Below are 22,102 nucleotides of genomic sequence, written 5' to 3'. Positions count from 1 at the left end.
AATCACTCTCTCCCACTTTGGAAGGTCCCAGCATCAGTTCTCGGAGCTGCCTAATGAGAATACAGGCAGACACAGAAGAACACAGTGAAAGGACACAGAGAGCAGACAATAGGGGGAAGGGGAGGAAGAAATAAATAAAAATAAATCTTTAAAAAATAATAATAATAATGAGATATTGCCACAGGAATGACTTTAGATTATAATGTTTCCTAATGTTTAACCTTTTGTTGGGAGGGCAAATCCCTGGGCTTCATGCTCTACATGTTGCTACCAAGAAATGTCCTTCCCTTTGAACTGTATTGGGGTTCAGAAAAGTAGAATTCATCAATAACTAATATAATAATTTGCTTAAAATACACGGCACTAATTTATTACTAGTTTCTCAAATTTACTGAATCTAAGCAAAATCTTTATCAGTTTCAAAGTTTATTTTTTCTTTTGTTTTTATCCTATTATTGTATGTTCTGATATAATTTTCTACCATAATGAGATAGAAAATGTAGAGGAAATTGACTGATGAAACTAACAATCCTTTTTTATGCTGTGAACTCTTTGTTGGTTTCTTCCCATAGTTATTAAACAAAATAAACCATCTAAGATTTTTCATAATTATTTAATTTTCATAGGAAGGTTTTAAATCCTTAAGACTTTTCCAACTTCAGTATAATGTCACATTTGCAATGCTTTAAAGAAGGAAAAAAAAAAAGAAATCTGAATTCATATTGATAGGCTCTCTACCCTCAGAAATGACCCAGAAAATCTCTAGCTAAGAACAGCTAGAATTTTGCTTAGGAATATCCTTTTAAGATTAGGTAACCAAAGGGATTTGGAAAAGAGAAAAGTAAGAGTCTATTCCTTAACAAAGGAAATGAATATTTTAAATTTGGTAACCTGCTGATTACCCAGAGTTAGAGAGTAGAAGGTCACAGACAGTATTTAACACGTTCTTTACAGCTAGGAAAGAAGTGGTAAATTGTGAAAACTAAGTTCTTCAGCTTGATTCAATGTCAAGGGATGTCACAAATTAAAACTTAGAACTATTTTCAAAACCACAGATGAGTAACAGTGTGAGTGAAAATTATCTAAATACTACATTACTTAGCACAGATATTACATATGTAATGACAATTCATACCTCAGCAATACTAAAACACTGCGTTTCATACCAAAAATACAATAAAGATCTATTATAGGAAATTCTCTTATTCATAACGGCAAAAAAAATGATTTTCTGCAAAACTCAGGGAAATTAGAAACTTGGAGCGATTCTTCTGCAGCTGTAATTTTTTTTCCTTCTAAATTATCCTGTTGTTAATTTAAATTCTGCACAGTTTCACTATGGTAGTAAAAGCGTGGCTCAGGTATAATTTCTTGGAATAACCACAGGACAACCTATATGCTCAGAAATGAGTTAACTTTTTCCGAGGTACTTCAAGCTATATAGTAATAGACAAACACAGGCCCCCCACAAATGAACTGAACAATGAGTCAGTGGCCTTTAATTGCCTCTGCAAGTTATAAGGGTGTGATATGGCAGGGAGGATCAGGTATGTTGATGTAAGATACGAAAAGCTTCTTTTTCTTGTCAGACAGAAGAAAAGTTTGTTTCTGGGGAGAATATCTTTGACAATGTGGATGTTGAGAATTATGAATGGGGTGTGAACCTGCAGCCATGTTTTGCAGCTCTCAGAGCACTGGCAGGCCTCGAGGAAACATCTGCAGCCTGACAACCTCTCCAAGGCCGAGGCTGTGAAACACTTCCTGGCCTTCATTCAGCACCTCAGGACAGCGAAGAAAGAAGAGATTCTCCAAATCCTAAAAAGAGAAAGCAAGGAAGTACTGTAAGTAGTCTGTAAGAAAACACTAAATTGTTTTATTATTAATCAAGAAAGACCCCTTTTAACTAACTGCCCCCACTCTAAATCAATTATTTTGTTGTTCTGCATTTTCATCAAATGGTTATGCCACAATGCAGTAATTTAGTGCAATTTTAAGTTTTCAGCAGGGTCACAGAATGAAATGTCCTCTTTTCTTTTCTTTTCTTCCTCCCCTCCCCTCCCCTCCCCTCCCCTCCCCTCTCCTCTCCTTTCCCTTCCTTTCCTCTCCTTTCCTTTCCTTTATTTTCTTTTCTTGTGTTTATAGTTTAAATCAGGACTACATTGGTACTTAGATAAGTGAGGGCACAGCTTCACCCTGATACTCTGGGGCATGTGCTGCCTCACCATTTTGGAGATCATATCCTGGAAACTAAATTTATCTTTGAAAAGATTTCAGTGTTAATTTAAAAAAGGAGTATATGGCTGCTCCCATTAAAAAATGTGATTTCATTAAAGATCCAGTGGTCATCCCCATTGAAGTCATGTTTTATATAGAAAACTGAGAACTGAGATAAATAGCCAAAATAATCTAGAGAAAAGAAGTCCCTACATGTTTTAAATTTTTGCTGAAAGTATGATTCATTTTACATGTATAATAGAGTGAGCTAATTCTCAAATTCACTTTTAAATACAAGTTACTATTCAACAAAATTAACCAAATTGGTGAGGTATATGAAGCTAATTATCCTCATTGATGATATAGATAATGGCTTAATTAATTTGACAGATAGTAAAAACTAGCCAGTAACATAACCAAAAAGTGGAAATTGGCCTAGTTGCAAACACACACATACACACACACGTACACACACACACACACACACAGTGGCAGCAGAATTCAGCAAGTTCAAAGAACTTAACACCCTAAAAGGAGTGATTTGTTTTTTTCTGAATAGTTTGCTTATTATTAATTGCAGTTATTTAGTTGACTTGATGACATTCAGAAAAACTGATAGAAATTCCATATAACTTAACACAAATTGTTTACTTGCTTCAAAAATAAATATTTTTTAATAATTCAATTTTATTGATACATATTAATAGAACATAAATCCATCCAAAATGTATAGTCAATGGAATTCCACACAATCATGTTGCTTGCTTTCACCACTTCAGTCATTTCCAGAGTACTTCATTATTTCCATAATAATAATAAACAAAAACCAAACAACCAAAACTCATCACCTCTCAAACTCACTATGCCTCCCCTGCCTTATAGCTGCTATTTTATTTCCCTCTCTCTAGTTTATTTGTATTTACATCTTGTGAAAACAGTCTTATATATGCAATATTACCCATATTTATGTTCTCCATGAAGTTTCATTATGTTATACAGTCCTATGTTACATTTTTTTAGCTTTCCTTCTAATATATACATGTCCTTAAATTTTCCCTATCAACCACTGTCATACCCATATAATAGCTCTGCTAGTCACAAACACCATGATGTGTACTCAACATTTCATTTATTTCCAATAATTTACAAATAACCTTTTAATCAATTCTACACAAACTAACCCTAAGCTTTCCATTCTCTAGCCTCATTCTATTTTCTGGTGACCCATATTCTAATTATTAACTCCATGAATTTACATAATATATTTAGTTCATAATAGCACAATCATACAGTATTTGTCCTTTTGGGTCTGATTTGCTTCACTCAACATAACGTGCTCCAAAATCATCCATGTTGTTATATGCTTCATGACTTCATTTCTTCTTACAGTGGCATAATATTCCATTGTGTGTATACAATTTGTTTATCCATTCATCAGTTGATGGACACCTGGGTTGTTTCCATTATTTGGTATATCATGAGTAACATCACTGTGAACATCATTGTGCAGGGTCTGTTCGTGTCACTGCTCTCAGTTCTTCTGCATATATAACTATGGCACACGGCAAGTCTATGGTCAACTTCCTTAGGAACTGCTAAACTGTCTTCCACAGTGACTATACCAGTCTACATTCCCCAAAAGTGAATAAGTGTTCTTATCTCTTCACATCCTCTCCAATATTTACAGTTTTTTGATATTTTAATAGTGACCAGTCTAATAAGTGTGATATGATATTTCTTTGTAGTTTTGTTTTGCATTTCCCTACTCGCTAGTGATGTTGGACATGTTTGTATATGTTTCTTTGCCATTTGTATTTATTCTTTGGAAAATTATCTTTTCTTTTGCTTAAAATTTAATGAGATAGTTCATCTTTTTATTGTTGAGTTGAATGATCTCTTTATAGATCATGGGCATTAAACCTTTATTGGATATGTGATTGCCAAATATTTTGTCCCATTGAGTCAGTTGCTTTCTCATCCCTTTGAAAGTTCTTTGAGGTAAAAAAGTGTTTAATTTTGAGAAGGTCCCATGTATCTATTTTTTCTTTTGTTGCGCATGCTTTGGGTGTAAGCTTTAAGAAACTACCACCTACCACTAGTAAAATCTTGAAGATGTTTTCCCACATTTTCTTCTAGGAGTTTTATGGTTGCCACTTTTATATTTAGGTCCTTGATCCATTTTGAGTTAGTTTTTGCTTAAGACGTGAAATAGGGGTCCTCTTTCTTTCCTTTGTATATGACTATCCAGTTCTCCCAGTTCTGGCCCAGCTGGATAGGCTTAATAGCATTGTCAAAAATCACTTGACAGTAGATGTAAGGGTTTATTTCTGAGATCTTGATTCAATTCCATTGGTCAATTGGTCTGTTTTTAAGCCATTACCATGCATTTTTACCACTGTAACTAAGTAATATGCTATAAAGTCAGGAAATGAGAGTCCTCCAACTTCTTTCTTCTTTTTAAAGAAATTTTTGGCTTTTCAGAGCCATTTACCCTTCCAAATAAATTTTATTATTGGCTTTCCTATTTTTTCAGAAAAGCTGCTGTTGGGATTTTTATTAGGGTTGTGTTGAATCTTTGTCACTTTGGGTAGAATTGACATCTTAATGATATTTAGTATCCTAATTAATGAATACAGAATTTCCTTCCATTTAGTTGTCTTCTTCAGTTTCTTTTAGTAATATTTTTAAGTTTTCTGGATACAGGTCTTTAATGACGTTGGTTAAGTTTATTCCTAAATATTTGATTGATTAGTTGCTATGGTGAATGGAATTTTTTTCTGATTTCCTCCTGAGATTGCACGTATTGATTTTTGGTATTAATCTTGTATCCTGTCACTTTGCTGAACTCATTTATTAGTTCTAGTAACTTCGTTGTGGATTATTTTGGATTTTCTAGATAGAGGACCATAGTATCAGCGAATATGAAAGGTTTACTTCTTCCTTTCTTATTTGGGTGCCTTGTATTTTTTAATCTAGTTTAATTGCTATACCTAGAACATGTAGCACAATATTGAATAACAATTGTGACTGTGGGCATCCTTGTCTTTTTCTGATCTCATCAGGAAATCTTTCAGTCTTTCATTGCTGGCTACAATGCTAGCTGTAGGTTTTTCATATATTCATTTACCATATTGAGAAAGCTTCCTTTTGGAGTGATTTTATCAAGAAACGGTGCTGTAGTTTGCCAAATGCCTTTTCTGCATCAATTGAGAGGATCATGTGATTTTTCTTCTTCAATTTATCAATGTGGTTTATTACACTAATTGGTTTTCTTGTGTTGAACTACCCTTGAGTACCTGTGATTAAAAACTCATTTAATCATGATGTATAATTATTTTAATGTGCTTTTGGATTCTGTCTGCAAGTATTTTCTTGAGGATCGTTGCATCTATATTCACTAGAGATATTGGTCTCTAATATTCCTTTTTTGTAATATCTTTATCTGATTTTGGTATTAGGATGATATTGGCTTCTTAGAATGAGTTTGGTAGCATTCATTCCTGTCTAGTTTTTCGGGAAGAGCTTGAGCAAGATTGGATTAGATCATCTTTGAATGATTGGTAAAATTCACCTGTGAAGTTACCTGGTCCAGGGCTTTTCATCTTTGGAAGGTGTTTAATGATTGTTTCAATCTTTTCATTTGTGATTGGTTTGTTGAGGTCTTCTATTTTTTCTAGGATCAGTGTAGGTGATTTATCTGTTTCTAGGAATTTGTCCATCTCAGCTACATTGTCTAGTTTTTTGGCATAGAGTTGTCCCTAGTATCCTTTTATGATCTCTCTTATTTCTACAGGGTCAGTGATAATGTCCCCTCTGTCATTCTGATTTTGTTTATTTGTGTCTTCTCTCCTTTTTTGTGTGTGTTAGTCTAGATAAGAGTTGGTCAATTTTGTGCTCTTCTCAAAGAACTATTTTGGTTTTGTTGATTCTCTTGATTGTTTTTTGTTCTTGACTTCTTTTATTTCTGCTCTGAGCTTTACAATTTCTTTCCTTTGGCTTGGTTTGGGATTAGTTTGCTGTTCTTTTACTAGTTCCTCCAGGTGTACATACAGTTAGATCTTCAATTTTATCTCTTTCTCCTTTTTAAATTTAAGCATTGAGGATAATAAATTTCCCTCTTTTCAATGCTTTTGTGGTGTCCCATAGTTTTTGTTATGTTATGTTCTATAAATTCAGAATTGCTGAATTCTCTTGCAATTTCTTCTTTGACTCACTGATTATTGAAGAGTGTGTTGTTTAATCATCATATAGTTGTGAATTTTCCCTTTTCTGTCAATTATTGATTTCCAGCTTCATTCTGTTATGATCAGAGGAATTATTTTGTATAATTGCAATCATTTTTAAATTTATTGAGACTTTTCTTGTGACTCAACATCTGGTCTATCTTGGAGAAGGATCCATGAGCATTTGAAAAAAATGCATTATATATTCTGCTGTTTTGTAGTACACTGCTCTATAGATGTCTGTTAGGTCTAGTTCATTTATCATATTATTCAAGTTCTCTATTTATTTATCCTCTGCCCATATGTTCCATCCAATACTGAGAGTGGTGCATTGAAGTCTCCAGCTATTACGGTAGAGACATCTGTTTCCTCCTTCAGTTTTGTGTGTGTGCCTCAGGTATCTTGGGGCAGTCAGGTTAGGGGCATAAGTATTTTGTATAGTTATTTCTTCTTGATGAATTACCCCTTTTGTTAATATATTACAAAATATATTATCTTCTTCATCTCTTATAACAGTTTTGCATTTCAAATTGATTTTGTCCAATATTAATATCACTACTCCAGTTATATTTTGGTTACTATTTGCATGGAATATCTTTTCTCAAATCTTCCACTTTTAACTTGGTTGTATCCTTACATCTGAGGTGAGTCTCTTGTAGACAACATATAGATGGCTCATATTTTTTTATCCATTCTATCAGTCCATGTGTTTTGATTGGAGAGTTCAAGTCCTTAACATTCAATGTTATTATTGTAAAGGCATTACTTACTTCATCCATTTTGTCCTTTGGTATTCTGTTGTCATATGGTACAATTGTCTATCTTTTCACCCTTTAATTTACCCTTCCTAATAATCTTCATCTCTACACTCTTTTCCAAGTCTCTTGCCCTTGTTTTTTTCCTTTCAGGCTGTAGTACTCCCTTTTGTATCTCTTGTAATTCGTTTTTTTGGCAACATATTCTATCAATTTTTGTCTGTCTGTGAAGACTGAAATCGCCTTCATTTTTTAACCCCTCACTCCCCTCTGCTCTGCTGTTTTTTGATGTCTGTGTCCATTCGCCATGTGATCTTCTGTATCTATTTCTCTTTTTGTCTTCTCTTTTTTTTCTCCTCCAGGATTCACTGGGATTTGATCCTGGGGACCTCTGATGTGGAGAGAAGTTCCCTGTCATTTGTGTCACCTCCGTTCCTGGTTTCTGTTGCTCCTCACCTTGACTCTCCCCTTCATCTCTCTTTTGTTGCATCATCATTTTGCTGCATGTCTCACTTGCATGGGCACTGGTGTGCTGTGTGGACACTTGGCTCAGCACATGGGCATGCTTTTTTTTTTTAACCAGGAAGCCCCAGGGATCAAACCTGAGTCCTCCCATATGGTAGGCAGAAACTCAATCACTTGAGCCACATCTGCTTCCCTCACCTTCACTTTTGAAGCACAGTTTTGCCAAATACTGAATTCTTGGCTGGCAGTTTTTGTCTTTCAGTGCTTTAAATATATCATATCACTTTCTTCTCTCCTCTCTGGCTTTTGATGAGAGTTTGGCATTTAATCTTGTCAAGGCTGCCTTGTATGTGATGCTTTGCTTTTTTCTTACTGCTTTCAGAATCTTCTCTTCATCTCTGATATTTGTCATTCTGGATAGTAGGTATCTTGGGGTAGGTCTATTCATATTTATTCTGTTTGAGGTGTGCTGTCCTTCTTGGATATTGATATTTAGGTATTTCATAAGGAAGTTCTCAGTCATTATTTATTCAAATATTCTTTCTGCCCCTTTTCCATCCTCTTCTCTTTCTGGGACACTGGTAAAGTTAGTTTAGCATTTTGTATTGTCATTCTATTCCTTGAGACCCTGTTCCATTTTGTCCATTCTCTTCTCATTCTGTTGTCTTGTCTTTTCAAGTTCATATATTCTGTCTTTGAAATCACTAATTCTGTCTTCCAGCAATTCAAATCTGCTCTTCTGTGTCTCTAATGTATTTTTTTTTCTAATGTATTTTTAATCTCACCAATCATGTCTTTCATTCCCATAAGATCTGTTACTTTCTTTTGCAGCCTTTCAAATTGTTCTTTATGCTCACCCAATGTCTTATTAATTCCCTTTATCTCTTTAGTCATATTTTCTTTCTATTCTTTCAGTTTATTTAGGAGAGTTGTGGGATTATCATTGATTGTCTTAAATCCTTTACCTCTTCAGGATACTTGATTTGTTCCTTTGGCTGGGCCATCTCTTTCTGTTTGTACTATAGTTTGTAATTTCTTGCTGATGTCTAGGCATCTGAATATGTTGGTGAATTTACACTGATGGGCGATTTCTCTCTCTTGCCTATTGGTGTTCTTTTTTTTTTTTCTGCAGCTCTACTTTGCTATTTGGTTCAATTTGTTCTAAGTCTTTAAAATTGCCCTGCTTAAGTTATCAAACTGTAGCTCAGGACTCACTGATGAGTGCAGATTTTCTTCAAGGAGTTAGGGTACAGAGAGAATCGAAAGCAGTTTTTGTCCATGCAATTTCCAGACTGGCCAGAAGATGGCACTCTTCAGCGCACCTTTCCAGGGAGGTGTTTCAATCTCTGCTTTCCTATGTTTTGATCTGGCCAGGGCCTAGAGTCAAAGTAGCCTCTGCTGGCTGAATTCACTGAAGAAAACCCCCTGATTCCTCTCTTCCTTTTCCCTTGTAAGAGCTGAGAGGGAGCAAGATGTCTGTTTGCCTCTCAGTCAGCTGCATTGAGCCAGGGATTTTACCTTGGCTCATTTTGGGGATTGGTAACTCATATTTGTTGTTTTGGTTTTTCATGTCTCTGTCCCTCACCCTCCTGGGAGTTGTAGCACTGTCCTGGTCTACTGACCCCCAAAGCAGGTTTCTTAGACAGCTTTTGGCTCTTTCTCCATTGTTTTATGGGAGACTTGAGCCCTGCCTGCCTACTCCAATGCCATCTTCCCCCAAAAAGTAAATATTTAGACTGGAAGTTAAATCATGCAAAATCATAAATTCCCAGGCTCTGTGTTAATCTGAGAACTCTAATATAATTATTTAACTATTAATTCAGAATGGAGATTACACTAAACCTTGGCCTTATCTGTATCCTGAAAAATTATAAGCAATAATTTGAATGTGGTATATCTTTTTTTTAAGATTTATTTTTTATTTCTTTCCCCTTCCCACCCTGCCCCCCTCCAGTTGTCTTTTCTCTTTGTCCATTTCCTGTGTGTTCTTCTGTGTCCACTAGTATTCTTGTCAGCGGCACCTGGAATCTGTGTCTCATTTTGTTGCATCATCTTGCTGCATCAGCTCTCCATGTGTGCAGTGCCATTCCTGAACAGGCTGCACTTTTATAGTGCTGGGAAGCTCTCCTTACAGGGCACACCCCTTGCGCATGGGACTCCCCTGAATGAGGGACACCCTAGCATGGCACGGCACTCCTTGTACACATCAGCACTGTGCGTGGGCCAGCTCATCACACGGGTCAGGAGACCCTGGATTTGACCCTTGGAGGAGGCAGACACCCTATCCATTGGGGCAATTCCGATATTTACATACATAATATGTCCATTCATATGTCAGCTAGTTTCAGAAATTTTACTATCTTAGCTTCATCCAACCCAAGATTTTTTTTAAGATTTATTTTATGTATTTATTTATTTCTCCCCACCTCCTCATTTGCACTTGCTGTGTGCTGTCTTTAGGAGGCACTGGGAACTGAACACAGTACCTCCAATGTGGAAGGGATGTGCCTAATCACTTGAGCCACTTCTTGAGCCACTTCTGCTCCCTGCTTTCTTGTATCTTTTTTTTTTTCTCTTCCTGTGTATCTTGTTGCATCATCTTGTAGCATCAGCTTGTCACACCTGCCCTTCGTGTCAGTTCGCTGTCTTCCTTGTTTTCTTTAGAAGGCACCAGGAACCTCTGCTCCCTGCTTTGTTGTGTCTCTCCATGTTTTTCTTCTTGTGTCTCTTGTTGTATCATCTTGTTGTGTCAGCTTGCCATGCCTGCCTCTTATGCTAGCTTGCTGCATTCTCTAGGAGGCACTGGGAACCGAACCCTGGATCTCCCATGTCGTAGGCGAGGGCTCAGTCACTGGAACCATATCCACTTCTCCAACCAAATATTTTTGATGACTAGAGTATATAAAAGAGTAGCTTCCTATAGGAGTTCCATTCTGTCCCCACAGAATATGTACCATGGTGTTTTTATTTTTAAAAGTAGTAAGATGAAACCTCTTCCTTTGATATAAGCTAATTTTAAAAGATTTTCTAATTTTTTCATTTAAAAAACATACTGCTCTAGCCAAACATTTAGGCATTTTTAAAAATTTGCAAAGCTAAATTGAGAATAAACTTTGAGGGCATACTTTTATATATTTCTGACATAGAAAATAATTTATATGTAATTTATAATTTTACTTATGTGCTTTAAATTCATGGATCCACAAATTACATTTGTCTTAGGTTAATATAATAAAATTAGTTTGCATCTTCTGAATATACATTGAATGAGAGAGGAGGAAGTTAAGGGAACAGTTTGAAATGAAGTGAGTTGAGTGAAGATAAGACTTTCTGAGAAAGTCCTGTCCATTGGTTTTTCTTTGTAATAATAAAATTTTAATTCTTTGGAAAAATAAAATCAGTAGGGGAGTCTGTGACTAGTAGAGATTTTTAGTAATTCATTAAGCAATCTACACATTGGTACCAGTGACTTTGCCTTTCTTTTAGACCTCAACTGGTGGATGCTGTCACCTCTGCTCAGACTCCAGACACATTAGAAGCCATTTTGGAATTTTTAGATTTTAAAAGTGACAGTACCATTATTCTTCAGGAGAGGTTTCTCTATGCCTGTGGATTTGCCTCCCACCCCAATGAAGCACTCCTGAAAGCCCTCATTGTAAGTCAAATGGACATTGGAAAACTAAAGGTTCTCAGATGATTAAAAGCTCTTAAGCATCTAAGCAGTCATTAAAAGTGGCATGGAACTTAATGCAGGCTGCAAACTAGAGCCTCTAATTCAAGTTCAAATTCTATGAGACATAGTCAATCCAATATTGGCCATACAGTAAATTATTTCATTTAAGTATCTTCTTTACCATTCTTCCAAATATATAAACTATACTTTATGAAAATTTAAAAGACGTGTTTACATATTACATATTGTGGCACAGTTATTATATACCAATAATCAATTTTAAAACATTGTTTTGGCTTCAAAATCTTCGTGGTATTTAATATGCAATATATTGAAGAAATTTAACTCTACCAATATGAAAATTGTATATTAGAAACAAAAGCTAGACTTTCCTTCGACTTCAGGATTAAATATAAAGTATCTCTTATGTTACTAGAAATGATCTAGAAGTGGAATAGTTCATAACCATTTTTGAAAAATGGGCCCATTTAAGAATCTAATAAAAGCCAAAAAAACCCTCAACCACACACAAAATTTTACAGACCATTTTTTTATTAATTGACCCAATAAAGAATCCATAAATCCATAAATCCCTAAGAAGTTCACAGACCCCAGGTTAAGAAAAAGGAAGATCCTAGTAACTCTTCACTTCAAAGCTAGGTAGTGACTATGTTACTGTCCTAAAGCAAAATTCTGTGTTTGCAATCTAGGAGGATAAATACATTTTCCTCTGGCGTTGGTTACTTTATTCCTTAACTAAAAGTGTCCCTTGGAAATGGTTACATATTTTGGTAACCTCTTTTATTCCTGTTTGGCTAACAGACAAAGTTCCAAGGTTCCTTTGGGAGCAATGACATCAGAGAAACTGTGATGATCATCATTGGGGCTCTCGTGAGGAAATTGTGCCAAAATGATGGCTGCAAACTTAAAGTAAGTGAGAATCCAATCTTGTGTGTTATGATTCCAGACCATTCTATTTAATACTCACCATGTCCACCGCAGGCTCACTTAATCCTCTATATCCTGCTCTATTTTTCCTTTTTCCATAGTGATTATTGTCATCAAATATATATTATAATTTACTTATTTATTATGTTTATTGCTTAGTTCTGTCTCGACTTAACTAGAATGTAAGGTCCATGTAAAAGCAGATCTTTGTTTCATTCAGCATCAACTGCTTAAAACAGTACCTGACACATAGATAAGCTTCATAAGTACTTGTTAAAAAGAAACAGTCTATTAATATCTCTACTAGTATGTGTTTATTGAGTGCTACCTTGTGCTTGGCTTTAAATGGTGTATATGGTATAGTTCTTGTTCTCAGAAAAATATTAGACTCCAGGGCTAGCTCCTAGAGCAGAACTTTGTCTATAGTAAGTGTCGTTTGCAGTTTTAATGGCAGCAATTTAACTATCTCTAATTATATGGAACTTTATATTGTATTTTTTAATTTCATTTGCACAAAGTTTCTCTACTTGCCTAAGTGGATCATCAATTTTTCCATCCTCTTAATTTAAAAAAAAGGCAAAAACACTTACTTTGTAAGCATAATAAAATATGGAAAATTCAAACGGATTAAAATCCAACACAGGCCATATTTCTATAATGCAAATAGATTAAAGGTGCTGAATATATAAAACATAGTCTTTTTTCTGTCCACATTTATTATACAGCCAGCTTCTAGTCAGCATTTTTCTCTAGCCCAGACAGATATGACTGTAAGTGCTTACTATTACTATTACTAAGTGCTTACTATTAAAAATAGGGATAACATTCTTGAAACCAAATGGCCCCAAAAGAGGGAACTCACAACTAGAATGTTAATTAAGTATTAAAAATATTACTAGGAAAGAATGGTCTTGAAAATGTTTGAATATCACTTTATTATGTTCTGGCAGAAACCAATTTTGTTACTATTTTTATGACATCAAGGAACTATGACTTCTTGAATTTTTCAAGTTTCCTAATTCTTTGAGTAACCGATTTACTTTAGCAACTCACATAGTAAAATAACTTGGCTAAATGAAAATCCTACACATAAAAATATCCATTCAGTAGATTTAATGAGAAACTACACTGTGAAGGCACAATACTAATCTCTGAATATAAAGACTCAGAAGATAGGATACCATCCTCAAAGACTCCTAGATGGTTTATATAATATAAATAGAAAAATAATCATATTGAAATATGAGCAAAGTGCTCTGAGAATGCAGAAGATGCGGCCATGTATTCTGTTCAGGGGTAATGAGGGAGTTTTCCCCAAAGTATTAATACATGAGCTTTGTCTGAAGAGTTTTAGGTGAATGAATGGTAGCACAGAATAAACGACAGTCTGGAAGAAATACAGCAAGATACAAAAAGGCCCAAAGTAAAAATAGGGTTGATGTGGGGAAACAGTGAGAAATTCTGTACAGTTAGAACACAAAATATTTATAGTTGTGGGGACAGTTAGATGAGAGGGAAAAGAGGGAAAAGGAAATAGGGAAAGAGAAAAGAGAGGTTAGCTGGATGTTCATTAATGACAACTAAGGTGTCTTTCATGACAAGCTAAGGACTTCGGCCTTCATTCTCTAGAAAGAAGGGAGGCTAATGAGACTTTTAGGCAGGTGAATGACATGGTCAGATTTTATTTTATTTAAGAAGAAACAAGGTGGTATATAACTGGGTGTTGACTGAAATCAGTGAGATCTGTTGGTGTTTTAGTTTGCTGTAGGCTGCCAAGGTAATATATCAGAAATGGGTTGGCTTTTACAATGGGAATTTATTAATGTATAAACTCATAGTTCTCAGGTTGTGAACGTGTCTGAATCAAGGCATCATTAGGAAATGCTTTCTCCCCGAGCTGTAGCTGTGGGTGATCAGGCACATGGTAGTATCTGCCTGTCTCTGCGTTCTCCTCCAGGCTCTGCTGCTTTCAGCTCTGGCGTCCTGTCTCCCAGGTTCCATGGATTTCAGCTTCTTGTTCTTCTGGCTTTCTCTCTCATCTTCTGTGAGTTCCTCTCTGAGCTCCTTGGTCTTTTTTTCATGCTCTGTCTTTCCGTACCCATCCCATTTATAAAGGACTCCAGTAAGAGGATTAAGAACACCCTGGGTCGTGCCTTACTAAAGTAATCTAATCGATTAATTGGACCTTACCTGAATTTGATCAAAAGGTCCAACCTACAATAAGTTCACACCCACAGGAATGGATTAATTTAAAAACATAATTTTCTGGGGTACACAAAAGATTCACACAACCACAGAAGAGAAATATTTGCAATAACCTAGGAAAAATTAATAAAGGTTTGAATTAATGTAAGAGAAGTGCTGTAAGAGGAGACAGATTTAAGAGGCATTTAGAAACAGGTAGTATTTAGTGACTAATGGAATATGGGGAATGAGAGAGAAGAAAGAATCCAGGTGACTGAAATCTTCCAGGTTAGGATATTAAGCGAATAGTGGTGCTATCCCCTGAAGCTGGATTCATAGAGCCAGGTTTAGGGGTGGGAGGAAGGAGGAAATAATTTGCTTTGACTATGTCAAGTTTGAAACCCTTTGGGCCACCAGGTTGAGTTGTCCAATAGGCAGATGATTGTATGTGTCTGCTGCTCAGGAGTGGTTAGAGCTAGGGATAGACTGTGGCTGAAATTTTGAGAGAGAATGGATTACCCAGGAAAGCGATATAGCATGAAAAGGAAGCAGAGCAAAAGATTAAATTTAAAGTTCTTCTGATATAAGACAGTTTCGTTTTCATCACATCTTTAAAGTTACCTTGTAGGTAGCTGCATACTATCAACTATCACTATCAATACAATTTTATTGATGTTTTTGAGAAACCTCTATTTTTATAAATACATCTTTGAAAATAACGAGAATTGGCCCCTGGATTGTAGTAATTATTCAAATTTTCTTTTCAACTTTCTGCTATGAAATACACATTCACCTTTTGTCTAAATCAAAGGTATATGCATAGGAAAAAAATGGCGTATTTTAAATACAAACTTAAGGAATCTGCTAGCCACACTATATTTATACTTCCTAAAAGTTACCTGCCGTCTCTTGTGGGCTATGGTTTCTCATCATTTACTATCATGAAAGCTACTGCTCTAAGACAATCAGAATGGCAGCCAGACAAGTTCACACCTAGCACTAAGCCCTGTGCCATCTATTTTCTTGACATTTTGACCTCCTTCCATCCTCCTTTCTTCTCTTCCCCAAATTTGTATTAGAAAAAAACTAAACTTACAGAAAAGTTGTAAGACTACAATTTTCTGATCATCTATATACCCTTCTCCTAGATTCACCACTTGCTAACATTTTGCCCGAGTTGCTTTATCTCGTTCTTTTTCCTTTTTTCTTTTTTTAGGAGGTGGGTGGGTGTTGAACCATTTCAGAATGAGTTACAGATATTTGACGCTTTATCCCTAAATACTTATTACTTGGGTATCATTGTATGTAGACCTTTACAATTGAATATAAATACATATATATGTAATATTACATATCATACTATCTTCCAATTCAACAACACAGGGTTCTTTCTCTCCTCATCCCTTTCCATAACTATGTCTTCCTTCTTTTATAGTGGATAGAACATTAATACATTGATTTATTTCTTTAATTACAAAATGCACACAAAATAGTTTTGAAGTTGCTCTACTAATACCACTACAAAAACAAACTGACAAGTGAAGTTTAAGACTTCATTATAGTTCTTTCTGTCTTTAGAATATGTTCAACTGAGGACATACTATGTTCAAAGTTTCTTGGGTTAATTCTTTTTAAAATCTCTTCTGTTTAGTGTTATTAATTTGACATATATTTAGTTTAATTTGTTTCTCTTTAAATTTAATTTCAGCAATGTTCCACCTTTGTTCATTTAATTTTACTGTTGGAATGTGTGAACATTAACATGTTTCAAAAGTAAAAACTGTATTTTAAAGGTATTCCCAAAGAGGTCTCCTTCCCTTTCCTACCCCTTCCACCCAATTCCCACCTACCTCCTGTTGGTAAGCAATTTCATAAGTTTCTGATTTATCCTTTCTGTTTCTCTTTGTAACAGTACACTAACATAAACACACATACACACATGCATTCTTATTTCTATTTTTCCTTTTTTCTTACATAAATGATAGCATTCTATATATTTTCTTTTGCATCTTGCTTTTTCCATTTAACAATATATCCTGAAAATCACCCCATCTTGGTTCAAAGAGAACATCCTCATTGCTTTTTACAACTACTCAGTACCCCATTTTGTCAATGTACCTAGTTCATTTAACCCATCTCTTATGTATGGTCATGTAGGTGGTTTTCTTTATTTTGTTATTACAAATAATACTGAAATGAGTATCCTTAAGTACATGTTTTTATCATGTCATTGGAGATGGATCTTCAAGGCTAGGATTGCTAGATCAAAATGCAGTTTTGTGAGTTTTGCCACACTCCCCTCCATAGAATTACACCATTTTATGCCTCCACCAGCCATGTATGAGAATGCCTGTTTCCCCCAGTCTCACCAAGAAACTGTTGGCAAATGTGAATTTTTTACAATTTTGATAATTGAGAAATGGCATTTCTCCAATTACATGAGAAGTTAAGCATGCATTCTTCTATTTAGAGCCTTTTGTATGTCTCTCTCATGTGTGTGTGCATGTTCCTGCAGCATAAAGTTCAGAGTCCATGAATCCTGTAGCTGAATTAGAGCATAGGGATCTTTATTTTAAAGATGAAACCAAGGCACCTAAAACCTAGATGGTGGCAAAGATCAGGACTCAGATGTCCCTAGTTCTAGTTTGGTTTTCCATTAAACTATTAACTAGTATTTGATTCATTTTTCTGTCCAGGCCAAAAAAACCCGCCTTTTTCTGATTAAAGAGCATATTTTATAAGTATCTAGGAATGTGTCTGCCACTTAAGAAACACTCAAAATATTTCTTGAACCGTGTGGTAGCAATGCTCAAATTTGGAATCGAGTGGACACAAGTACTTTCAAAATATTTAGAACAAAACTTTATGGTTGAGTTCTCAGTGCTCCCATAAAAGTTGTTATTTTAAAAAGGGTGTATGGGGCTAGTTAGGTTTCATTCAATTGTTTCTTAAGAAATTCAATGAATGGAGGGGGAGGCGGTTTAATAAATAATCACAAAGGAATTTAAAAATTATTTTATACATTTCAAAAGTATATGTCTATTAATAATCATCCTCATTGTTTTTAAAAGAATGTGTTGGTATATGTATTTTCTATAAAGTACACCATCTTTCTCAATTTTTCATTTTGTGCTTCATTCAGGTGACTAATGCAAAACTCTCTAAAACTTTAGGTTGTTTTCTTGAACTCAAGAATGAAGCCAGTCTTTCCCAAGCCTTGTTTAATGTATGGTCATGCATATGTCTGAGGTATTTTTCAGGCAGTGGTCGAAGCCAAGAAGTTAATCCTGGGAGGACTTGAAAAAGCACAGAAAAAAGAGGACAGCATGATGTACTTGCTGGCTTTGAAAAATGCCCTGCTTCCAGAAGGCATCCCACTGCTCCTGAAGTATGCAGAGGCAGGGGAAGGGCCCATCAGTCACCTCGCTACCACCGCTCTCCAGAGATATGATATACGTTTCATAACTGAGGAGGTAAATTCCCCAACACTCACAACAATAAAACATGCCTACACATGAGTAAAATGCAAATTCCTCTCAGTCATCCCATTTTTTCAAACAATCTTTCTTACCTGCTTAGAAATAACTCAAATTGGATTTAAGGCTGTTCAAACAATCTCATATTTATAGTAGATAATACTTTACATCCTGAGGCATAAATATTAAGGCATGTTCTCTTATATTTAGAAACAAGTTCCTTTCAGAAATGTCTTTACATTTCTATAAGTTTTTAAATGTTGAAAAATTTTTAACACAAGTATTATTACCTTGTTTCTATAACTAAGTTGGTCTTACAACTACATTTTCAGAAAGCTTCTAAATCAAACTTTTGTTAGGGTAAAAAATGCTTATAAACCTCAAGATAAGCTGCCTGCTGATTATAGAGTTACCCGTTTGCAGTTAAGTACCTTCCCAACAGTTTTGATCAAAGTTGGTATATTGCAAAGCATAATGGTTAGGGTCACAGGGTTTTTTTTCTTTATTAGAGAAGTTATGGGTTTAAAGAACCATCATGCATAAAATACAGGATTCCCATATCCCACCTTAACATCTCCCATTGCTGTGGAACATTTGTTAAAATTAATGATCACACATTTTAAAAATTGTGCTGTTAACCATAGCCGATAGTTTAACTTTAGGGTTCACTCTGTACTGCAGTTCCATGAATATTTTTAAATTTTTTATTCTGTTACTATATATGCAATCTAATATTTCCCCTTTTAATCACATTCAGATATATCTGAGGGTCACAGGATTTTGAGACCGAACAACATATAATAAAGTCCAGCTTTGCCCCTTCCTATTCATTTGCTCTTGGGTGAGTTATTTAAGCTTTATATGCCCATGAGCAAGTCCAAGGTTTGAGGGAGATAGACAAAGGTAGAGGAAAGTGGAATTGAAAGAAATATCTATAAATGCTAAGTATGTAACTTCACACATTGCATATTGTTAGGCAATTCCATTAACTAGTGCAATTACTCACTGCCACAGCATACAATTTTTAAGACAAATTTTCTTCAGTGTTATATTTTATAACAAAAAATGGTAAAGAGAATTTTGAGGGGCTCCACTTTAGGTAAATATCTCTTGATATATTAATATCTCACCAGAGAACCGTTGCTATATAGCTGTTGTACCCTTATAAATCTGTGTCAGGTGACACCAGGCTATACTGCAGTAACAAATAAACTTCAAAATCTCATCAGTTTTACAAAAGAATATTTTTCATTTATGGTATGCCCAATGTGGGTAAGGGATTATGTGGCCCCAAGTTCCCCACAGTAGCAGAAGCGAGAGATGGAGATGTGACATGAGCGCTTAACTGCTTAGGCCTGGAAATGACCCCCTGCAATGTTGTTCACAGTCCATTAGCCAGAGCTAGTCATATAGTGCCAACCTATTTGCAAAGGAACCTGGGAAATGTAGGAGCACGTATTATTTTCATGGACACTTAAACTCTAGCTGTGCACTAAATCAAGCTTAAACATCTTACAAACAGGTAAAGAAGACTTTGAACAGGATATACCACCAGAACCATAAAGTTCATGAAAAGACTGTGCGTACCACTGCGGCTGCTATCATTTTAAATAGCAATCCATCCTACATGGAAGTAAAAAACCTCTTGTTGTCTATTGGGGAGCTTCCGAAAGAAATGAATAAATACATGCTCACCGTTGTCCATGACATCCTACGTTTTGAAATGCCTGCAAGGTACAACACACTGGTCTCTCTGGTTTTTTAAGATTGTTTGTGTATTGGTATGGTACATATGTGGCTAACAATATAATGATAAGGTAATTATGCTGGGTTATGTTGTGTACAATTAAGGAATTTGCTAAATTTCCCATAAAAAGACTGTTAAGTGGGCCAGATAAAACAACTTCACTTGTTGCTATGATCTGGAAATTATCCTTTTTTACTTTGGTAAATATATATTGCCAAATGTTAGTAATGTTTTAAAATCTAACCACATTTCCATAGTTTGACGTTTCAAACCTTAGATTCTCAATGACTCTTACTGGATTCATCTTCCTTCTGCTTTTTGAGTCTTTCCTCCCTCAACTCACTGATGTCACTCTTCAAAGTGGCTCTCCCAAGGCTCTCTACTCCTACTCACTGGAATCAGAGGGCCAGAGACAGGCTGTCCATTTCTCTGAGTTCCAGGCAGAAAGATCCAATTTGAGCATACTTAGTAAAGAAACACAGAGATGGGAAGGGTAAAGAGTAGATTAAGAGAAAGGAAACAAGAGCAGCAAAAAAGAGGGCAGTAACAGAGAAGGAAAGAGCAACAAAGAACACGAGAACTGAAGAAACAGAACAAGAAACAGAAAGAATGAATGGAAGAGAGAAAAGAGCAAGACAAAAAGAGGAAAGAAGAAAAGAATAGACGAGTGAAGGAGAAAAGAAGCGAAGTCTATCTGCAGCCACGTATTTCTAGTGGAATGGATTTGACCTGTCCTGTTTCTTTGTTTGCTTTTATGAGACTCTATGGAGAGTCTGAGGAGATCTGGATGTATTTACAGCTTTTCTCTTTTGAACCTAGTTCTTCAGGGAAGAGTAAAGAGGTGGAAATGTAGTAAGGCACCCAGCAGCCTTGGAAATGTGAGGAAGACACAAACGGGGACCAGATTCTCAGAATTGATATTAGAGTTGGAAAAGAAATTAAAGATCACCTCATTTGGTATTTTTTTCCAGTGTTAGTGTCTACTCTACTGGCAGGTGGTTGTCTCTGAGTCAATTTGTATCATTGTTCAGAGACTCTAATCATTATTTCTTTGTAAAACTGAAATCTCTTTAATTTCTGCCTGTTGGTTCTGGTTTTAACCATGGAGAAAAGCAAAATATGTCTAATCATTCTTCTATCCACACAGAGGCCTTTGGAAAATTTGAGGAATCTCGCATGACCTTCCTCATCTTTTCTTCTCACTTATAATCTAGTGATTTGGGGAAAAGAAAAAACTACAATATTACCATTTTTCCCTAAGTAATTTTCATATCTATTTCTAGATTCCTTTAGTTTATTATTTTGATGTGTTTACTATGTTTTCATGATTTTATTATTATGGATACAATTAAGGCTAGGTAGTTAAAAATGGAAAGATCTCAACAGTAATTAGATAGGTGTACAAGCTAGAGGTATGGGATAAGAATTAAGACTTTCTTTGGAGGAGATAATTGTTCATACATGGGTTTTACTGGCATGTTTCTTTATTTGGAAACTACATAGATATATAGAATAATTTCCTGGAAATTTACTGTTATATGTCATTGGCCAGTGATGACATTAAAAGGGGTAGAAAAATTTTGTACAGTCTCCCACTTTGGAATAACTATCCTTAAAATTATATCATATTTAACAATAGAACCATGATGATTCAAGAAAATGTGTTTTCCACTCCTGAGATGTGTCAGGAATAAATCTGAGGCTTGGGCTACCTCATAGCTGGGTGCCCTCATCTCACTGTCATTTTGATAACAAACAAAATTTCAAGGCTAAGGAACGAAGGGGAAAGCCCTAATTCTGATGCTTCAGCTGGCACTTCTCCCAGACTTGGAATGGCATGAGGAAAATGTGGCCCCTGTTTTCCTCTGAGGACTTAGATTTTTTTCCCAATCTAACTTGGAAAGCAGCCATTACAATGAAAGAGCAGCTTTTTCTTTTTATATATTGCAGCAAAATGATCCGTCGAGTTCTAAAGGAAATGATTGCTCACAATTACGACCGTTTCTCCAAGAGTGGATCCTCTTCTGCCTATACTGGCTACGTAGAACGTATGTAATCCAAAAAGTGATTCTCCCTTCATGCCCCTAAGCAGCTTGGTTTTGCTGGTGCTGTTAATAAGCTACAATTGTGGTTTTTCCTGTTGCCATTAGGTGATTCCCATTCAGCATCTACTTACAGCCTTGATATTCTTTACTCTGGTTCTGGCATTCTAAGAAGAAGCAACCTGAACATCTTGCAGTACATGGGGAAGACTAATCTTCATGCTATCCAGGTAACTAATTTACCATGAATTTTGCCTAATAAAGTATGTAAGAAATTAGTCCGAGATAAAGTATGTACTGATGGGAACCCTATTGAAAGTGTCTGTCATAGCTTGCCCATGATTCCATTATCTGAAAGAGTTTGAGTTCCAAATA

General features: G+C 35.5%; 1 protein-coding gene across 1 annotated transcript in view; it reads left to right on the top strand.

Moving 5' to 3' along the window:
* The window catches only part of MTTP (microsomal triglyceride transfer protein), a 69,120-nt gene that overhangs the window by 33,555 nt on the left and 13,463 nt on the right, over window positions 1–22,102 (top strand). Inside the window, exons 9-15 of the mRNA XM_058294946.2 lie at window positions 1,684–1,841; window positions 11,144–11,312; window positions 12,153–12,260; window positions 17,723–17,935; window positions 19,461–19,672; window positions 21,636–21,733; window positions 21,836–21,957. Coding sequence (XP_058150929.1) covers window positions 1,684–1,841; window positions 11,144–11,312; window positions 12,153–12,260; window positions 17,723–17,935; window positions 19,461–19,672; window positions 21,636–21,733; window positions 21,836–21,957 — 1,080 coding nt within the window. The remainder of the gene's footprint in view (window positions 1–1,683; window positions 1,842–11,143; window positions 11,313–12,152; window positions 12,261–17,722; window positions 17,936–19,460; window positions 19,673–21,635; window positions 21,734–21,835; window positions 21,958–22,102) is intronic.

The sequence above is a fragment of the Dasypus novemcinctus genome, chromosome 1, assembly GCF_030445035.2.
Source record: "Dasypus novemcinctus isolate mDasNov1 chromosome 1, mDasNov1.1.hap2, whole genome shotgun sequence".
Taxonomy (NCBI): domain Eukaryota; kingdom Metazoa; phylum Chordata; class Mammalia; order Cingulata; family Dasypodidae; genus Dasypus; species Dasypus novemcinctus.
The sequence above is the reverse complement of the archived record's forward strand: the minus strand, read 5'-3'. Positions and strand labels throughout refer to the sequence as shown.